This window comes from Acromyrmex echinatior, chromosome 4 (assembly GCF_024713525.1).
Source record: "Acromyrmex echinatior isolate Ae372 chromosome 4, ASM2471352v2, whole genome shotgun sequence".
In the NCBI taxonomy this organism is placed as follows: Eukaryota; Metazoa; Arthropoda; class Insecta; order Hymenoptera; family Formicidae; genus Acromyrmex; species Acromyrmex echinatior.
Genome location: NC_141855.1, coordinates 14,901,590 through 14,909,664, shown reverse-complemented (window position 1 = coordinate 14,909,664; position 8,075 = coordinate 14,901,590). Strand labels below are relative to the sequence as shown.

The window sequence follows — 8,075 nt, the reverse complement described above, 5'->3', positions numbered from 1 at the left end:
CCAAACAAAAAAAAAGACAGATCATTTGACGTACAGACAAAGTTCTGAGAGAGTTCTTTCATGCTGAAACTATTCTGAACAAAGAAGCAACCTTTTGTAAAGGGCGCTGGACCCGGAGATCGGTCATCGCGTGATTACATTCAAGACATGATATTTAGAATGGGCGGCATCATGATCGTGTGTAAAATACACGAGGTACCTATGGCAAGATTGTGAGCGGATGAGTGTTTATGTCTGGTGCTCCGGAAGAGACGAAAAAAGAGATCAAACGAAAGAGCAAGTGGAATCGGATCGCAATGACGACGACAGGGTGTTCTCAAGACGACAGCTGAGAGAACGCGCGCGCCATTCGAGGTTGACAACCCTGTTTTTGTAGACGACAGGACGAAATCGCACGAGTTTATACGGTTCGCACGGAGTGCGAACAGCCACGCTGTGAGGGGGTGTAAGGACAGCGCGCGGAACAAATACGAGCGGGAAATTTTGCAGTGAGTGACGAGAGGAAGCAAGTTTAAGTAAACGCTGGCATTATTGGCATCGGGGGGGAAAGTGTGAGAAGTGCGATTTAACGGCCGTTGGGATAACAACGCAGTAAAAGTGGGTGCACTGGGGCCCTCGGGACCGTTCGGCCGATACGGGCCCGTCGAAGGTGGGCCTGGTGGTGGTCCCGGGCCCGGCGAGGGAGTGGGGGCAGGGGTGGCCGCGGTCGCGGCTGGGGAGGTGGAGGGCTACGGGGGCGCCGGGGGCGGGGGAGGGGGCCCCGGGGGGGTTGGTACCCCCCGGATAAGGGTCACGGCCCTTGGCGGGCGTTGCTGCGCACCCCTGCCCGTCACCCAGGCTTGTAACATAGGTAAGAAACATGCGAACGTCCTTTACCTAGTAGTCGTTAAACTATCGGGCCCCGCAAATGGTCCTCATCGCGACGTCATTTACATAGAACGCGCGTGTTGCTCTGACAGGAGATTAAAATCGGAATTCGATTTGAAAGTCAGTTATTCGCGAGTAAGTGACGCACTATTACTGATAAATTATCGCGTGGGAATGCTGCTGCTCTGAAAAATTTTGGACATACAATTGCCCGTCGTGATTATGTACCGACGGAATGTTTCAAATGCTCTGATTTTCTGTTGTAAAAAAAAATAGATAGTTGTTGATTTTAGGATCTACGAAAACATATTCTAGAAATGTCAATTAAAATATTTATTATATAATTAAAATTAATCACGAGAGTTTCCGGTACATGGCAGTTGGAAACTCGTGCGACGGTGTGTTCTCTCGTTGAATATTTTAAATGAACGTTTGGCGTATATTTATATATCCTTTAAATCTGCTATAATTCTATATGAGAGACCGTGTTAAGCGCTCTAAAAATAATGAGTAAACCATATAAAACGTGAGTGAAATTCATTTTTGAAATTTTGTTCGCATTTCCGATAGTTATTTTATGCAGGCGTGCCGTGCAACCTTTTTATTCGAATAGAGCGCATCTTGCGTAAAATAGGATGGATTCTGAAGTAACGTATCCCCTATAGCGTAACGTCGGACCAATGTCATGCCTAATGCACCAGAGAACCGTGCAAGATACGCGCGACGCGTGAGACGGGATCAACCTTGTTGACGCCAAAGTATCTTTGGAACGCGTAACATCTGGGTTGACAATTGAGTCTCCAAGATTTTTCCTTTAAAAAAAAAAGAAATCAACAATAATTAAGAGTGACATATCGTTTCTTATCATTATGTTTCATTAATTTAATCCTCTATACATTTGCTTATATTTTTCATGATGTTTCTGTGTACTTTACTTTATCATAGGCACAACTTAAAACTCGCATTACATTTGGATGTTAATATTTTAAAATTTATAAGTTGCAAATATTTTTTTATTTGATTCAACAAGAAGTTCGACTGTATTTTTTTAGAATCACAGTGCTCTATTAGTATAGTTTAAGACTAGTTTTTTTGCGCAAATTATCGATTTCTTCACGAGAGTTCTTGGTAAGGCGCGTTACTCCAAAGTACCTGTTGCTGTATGCGAAACTTTTGCGGACGATTTTTCCGCTTATTTTCGCGCGTTGCCACGTTCGCGAGAACGCCGTGCCATTTCGATCAATCTCGCGAAGGGCGTGAATCTCTCTCTCTCTCTCTCTCTCTCTCTCTCTCTCTTTCTCTGCAAAAGAAACGTCACGCGTGAGAAGCTGCACGCACGAATAGATCACGAGTCAATGAACCGCTCAATAGAGAATGCAATCTCGCGTTATACATGCAAATCTATGCTGCGATCGAAGGAGCGACGCACTTTTTTTCCACTCACTACGTCGCAATTGCGCGGGTCGAAATGACGTGGGGAAGTGTCTTTACACACTGACGCCGCGATAGACTTGGCCGAAGTTATTCGTAAGGTATAGGGGGAGGCTGAAAACTTTTTAAGGTATGTTAATGTATTTAAATCCTGCCTTGGCGAGGTCTGTCACATGTGCAAGCGAGCATAATTTTGTGACATGCAAAGTTTTATTTATATTTTTAAATAGCCGCTTGGATTACTCGGATAATCTAGTAGTAAAAGTAAGTGTGATCAGACATAATTAGTTCAAAGCTGTTACAGGAAAGATGAAAAATGAGTTTGATTAATTATTTTTCGTAACAAATTTTAACAATCACACGTTATTCATAGTTACAATTTGAAATATAAGAATATTTCGATATTGATAGACGATATTGAGTATAATTATATAAAATATTTGATTATTCTTTCTTCTGTAATTAACAGAAGAAAGTAATTCTACAAAAAATTGATATTTTCTTCAGTATTATTTATTTTTTTGTATATCTTAAAATAATATATGAAACACAAATACATACAATCATAGGCAAAATGCTGACAGAAATTGCATTTATCTGTCAATAAATTTAAAAATATAAAGTTTGAATTTATGAATCTTCTATATGTATTGTAAATAAAATTTACATGATTTTCTTATATATTTTCAGAATTCTTTTCAAAGTATTTTATTTTTTCATAAGACAAATTCTTCACAATGCACAAATTCTTAATACTATTACTTATTTTATTTGAATTAATTCATTATTTAAAAAAGGCAAAAAATACAGATTACTCAGTTTACAATCATCGAGAATATGTCTCTTATCATGAATCACAAAAAATTGCATGATTTTGAAATTAGCCTCATGTAATTAAACACAATTAACGAGATAACTTTTAAAGTCCTATCTTCTTGAGATTTTTTAAGTGTTCCATTTCTCTTTTTTTTCTTTTTTTTCCACCGGTTTCTCTCCGATTCACCGAAGTCGGCGAATCGATTCGCCGTCGGCGTGGCTCTCGGAAAATAGTAATTTTCATTGCGATGGTAGTTTGCCGAGTCTAGGTGTACCTGACGTAGGCGATCTTAGACTGATTAAGGTAATTCGCTGAAATTCGTTCTCTTGCTTCATCCCCTCCGCGTCGTCAACTGCAAAGTCCGGGGGTGAAACGCGCATGTCAAAATGTACGAGAGTGGGGTTGCTCCTGTATATATATATATATATATATATATATATATATACACACATACGTATTTCTATATTTTTTTATTTAATATATACTATGTATATGTCTGCTTGCATATGTTATATATAGAAATAAATATAGGTTTACACAAGCAAGTGTCGAACGTAATTACATTGAAAATTATATTCGCGGATTTCTGGCTGTGCTTTAGTGTTAGTTTCGGATCTGATAAAACAGTTAAAAATTATACTGTCGACCAAAGTCGGAAGATTTGATTTATGTTTATGTCAGAGCGCACCAGAGATTTTATCTTTAAGTGCACGTGAGAGAATTACATAGACATAAATAGAACTGGGAATTCCTCTACGAATTAAAAATCCTTTTGTTATCCTTTTCATTATTTAATTAACATTAGATCATATTGTTTAATATTGAGTTTCATTATTTCATATTTTATATTCATAAATGATATAAACTGTCTTTTTTTAGTAAAATTTTTTAAATGTTTTTCTGATGTAAGATAGCTGTTTATATTATATTAAAGATTTCAATTTTCTTTCATCATTATTCTTATTGTTATTCTCTCGGCATTGCTGTAGCATTTATGATAAAGACATTTTGATAAAGTCTCGTCTGACGGAACAAAACAAGATTCGGCATGACATGAGCAATGACGTTCAGCCGGAAAAAATCGGATTAAGCAATCCGATGTTGCTGGATCAACAGGATTTTCGCCTCACGTCCCGCTAATCCTAATCTGGTTTATGCGATTCAACTAGCTAGGTCTTTCTACGGTTTCCTGTCTCTCACTTTTTCCTACTGAAATTATACACAAAAGTTTTAAATCGTGAGTGATTAGTTTTCTCTAACTGAGATAGGCGACCGCATAAATATCCGACATTTTGTTACTTAGATGACAGGAGGAATAAATATTTTGATAAAACTGAAAAAACTTTTATATTCGAAGTAATGTAAGAATGAAAAAAGAATTTTATGTTTACTATTAGTGTTTTAAAATTTTTTGTTATCAACTCGCATATTTCCGTGAAATTTAAAACATTTCATATCAAAGGAAAATTATTGAGGATTATTTTAAATATTTTCTAATGCCTGTATCGAGGATAACATCGTTTGAGCAATTTATTTTAATCGACATTGATACGTGAACACCCTATGTATCTGTCTTATATTCCTTAAGACCGTTATTCAAGCATTTAAGTCGTTACGCGATAATATCGGAATTCTACGTGATATTTATACGCGAGATTAGTTCCTAAACGTGTTACCTTAATTTATATTATTGATTTCACGATTAGATAATTTATTGCTTGAACGTACAGCCGTAATTTCTTTTTGTAAAAATAGTCTTAAATAGTTACAATCATCATAATGAATTAAAAAATCAACTCTAACTTTATGTTAGATATAAGTCACTAATTTGGAAACGTATTTTAACTTTAATCGCTATATTAGAATTTCATATAATCGTTATGCAATTGATGATTGTCAAATTCACTACCTCGATTTTCTCCGTCATATATGTCCACTGATAATATAATGTTTAAAATTTCATATTTATATTGATTATATACATATATAATATTAGGTGTTGGAATTAATTCGTAGCGTTTTTTAATGAAAGAATGTTATTTATTTCACATGAGCATTAAAAAATACATTAATGAAAGTACTTCCCATCACTTGTAAAACGCTACGAATTAATTCCAACACCTAATATATAACGAATGAAATGAATTAATTTATAAAAAGTATAAAGAATATCATAAAGTATATAATATTATAAAGTATAAAGAATATTATAAAGTATATAAAGTATACATATATAAGAATACGCAGTAAAGTTATTTCTGTAAATAATGTTAACCAAGATATTAATAGTTTTTATTTTGTGTAGCTCGTGTTTTGTGCTCTTTACTAAAATTCGTAATTGATATGGATTTTTGATATGGAATAATTTGAAAAGAAGATATTTCAAAAGCAATAATGATGAAATCATTTGTCAGTAAATATATGAATGATTTGGAACTTTTTTTGTAAATGTTAAGATTTATGCTATCGGGTGATTTGGTTTTATTGTATTAAGTTAAGTAGCTTGGACTAGCAGCGGGGCGCATGCTAGTCGATTACGTGGAATAGTTTACGATTTTGAAGTTAACTTGCGAACGTTCACGGACGTCGATGCCGTTCTACTACCCTCGCCTTTCTCGCCCTTCCACGAGAGGGATGAGATGCGCAAGGTCAGATCTTAAGGGTGGGAGGAGAGTTGCTAGGTTGACAACCCTGCCAGCCAGGCAGAGGGACTCCGCCCATTGGCGGAAACCGCGGAAAAAAAGGAAGAGGAGGGTGAATTCCGTGGGTCTCAATGATGGCGATAAAAACGGCGAGAGGGCGAACGGAGGGAAGAAAAGGAAAAGGAATAATGGCAGAGCGAAGGAAGAAAAAAGAGAAAAAATTTAGAGAGAGAGAGAGAGAGAGAGAGAGAGAGAGAGAGAGAGAGAGAGAGAGAGCAAAGGGAGAGAGAGAGCAAAGGGCGAAAGAGCAGCCTCGTTCGCGAATGTTAATTAACGATGAATTATAATTATTCGCTGTAGGGCCCGATCGCGAAAGACGCGCGAAAAAGCGACCGCAAAATTAGTCAGATGAAAGATTGCGCAACTATAAATGCCGAAGCGCAATCGTAAAATTCATCGATGCAATAATCCGCAGCTTTTTGTTTAAGTGCCGCGAGATTTATGGTCGCTGTATCCCGTCGCGCGATGCTCGAAATTTTTCCTTTTTCCCCTCCCACATCTTCTTACGAATTAAAGAGAACGTCATTAGCTAGGCAATTGTAACGTAGTCCGAATGGTGGAATTTCAGCTAACCATTTGTAACGCAAACATTTTAACTGCGATATTTTACATTGTTCAAATTTCTGTGCTTAAATTACTGAGAGATGCCTGGTAGTAATTGAAATCTCAGTTAGCGTTCGATAATTTTTGATATATTTAATCGTTACTGTTATATTAGCAATGAATTATATATATATATATACAGAATTGTGCAACAGAAAATTTGCGTTCTCGCTTGATGAATTTAAAGACTTGTTTAGCGAAATTCTTGTTTATTGAATTTTTTTATTGATGGCCATTGTTGATTATTTAATTTTCAATTATTGTCAATTTATCAGTAATTAAACTCAAAATATATTTTACGAGCTTAATATTTAAATCAAATATATTTATAAAGTGAGATTATGTCTTGTAAAAATCAACATTAATTTAATTTAATTTTCTCATTTATCTTTCATTTTTAAACAACAAATATAACATATGTCGATTTACATATAAGAATAATATTGTTTTTAGAAAGATCTAAATTTAGGATATAAAAATTAGACTCATATTGCAATAGCGAATATTGCTATTTACGTGATAATTGTACTTGTGATAATCTAGATTCAAAAATTTATGGTTACGTTTAGCAATGTTTACTAGATTAAGAAACGATTTAAATATTCTGTTGTTTGCAAGTAGTTGTAGTTTTACAAACAACGGAATATTTAAATTATTATCGCACAAACATCTGCAATTTTCAAACCTATCTTTTTCTTTGTTAAAAAATTGCATATTTCCTTTGTGTTCAAAAATTACATATTTGATTTACATTCTGATTGCGAATAAAAAACATAATTGCATTTAATTCTCGGTAGCGTCAAAAAGAGAGAAAAATAATGTAACACTTAGGATTAATGTAATTTGCAAAGAGTGCGCGATATGCTGTCAAGATTTCTTTAAGGAATCCCCGCTTCAGATTCATTACAAAATTCGCGAAGCTTGAAACGAACACGCGATTTTCATTATCAATCTTATCAGCTGGTAAAAACAAGATTTTTTTTCACAGATCGGATTAGTTGCTGCTCTACGTGATTAGTACGGCGATTATGTCGCATTGTTGTATTTTTACACCAGTCCAGTTGTGTCAACCAGATCGTACGGTGATTTAACCGTCGAATATACAAAAAAGCCCAGCACAATGCACGCCTCGTTATGCACGCGCGCTCTTACAATGAAAGCGCTTAATCTTCTTTCTAAATAAAACGCGCGCCACGCTCGAAAGGCTTCCAAACATTTCGATCGATGCTGCCAATGCGATTAATAAGCCATTTTTCTTCCCTTTTTTTTTTTTAATAACAAATCATCGCCACGCGCGCTTACTTTGCGTATCTGCATGTGATTTTAATTCGACTCATTGCAGATAATTTTGCGCATAATTCCGATCGAGTTTCCATTGTGATAATTATTCGACGGGCGTTTCGAACAAGCTGGAAATTTGTATTTATAAATAAATACGTGTGTCGCGAAAGAAGTATTTAATATTGCGATCACTAACAATATTTCATTCTTTCAACGCTAGATTACAGCAGCACTGTATTATTTGAAATGGAAAGGAAAGAGAATATTCTCGAGTATAAATTGAAACGCTCGGCGATTTGAATCTCGACGATGCATCCGCGATTACATTAAATCGCGTAAAGCCGGCGTTGCGTTACGCGGAATGCGTAGCGCAT

The 8,075-nt window shown here is 35.7% G+C and overlaps 1 protein-coding gene across 1 annotated transcript in view; it reads left to right on the top strand.

Annotated features, from left to right (window-relative positions):
• The first annotated feature begins 230 nt into the window (after positions 1-230).
• Lim1 (LIM homeobox 1) overlaps positions 231-8,075 on the top strand; it is a 39,208-nt gene continuing 31,363 nt past the window's right edge. The window contains exons 1-2 of the mRNA XM_087405176.1: positions 231-276; positions 560-850. Of these exons, the coding sequence (XP_087261302.1) occupies positions 231-276; positions 560-850 (337 nt within the window). The remainder of the gene's footprint in view (positions 277-559; positions 851-8,075) is intronic.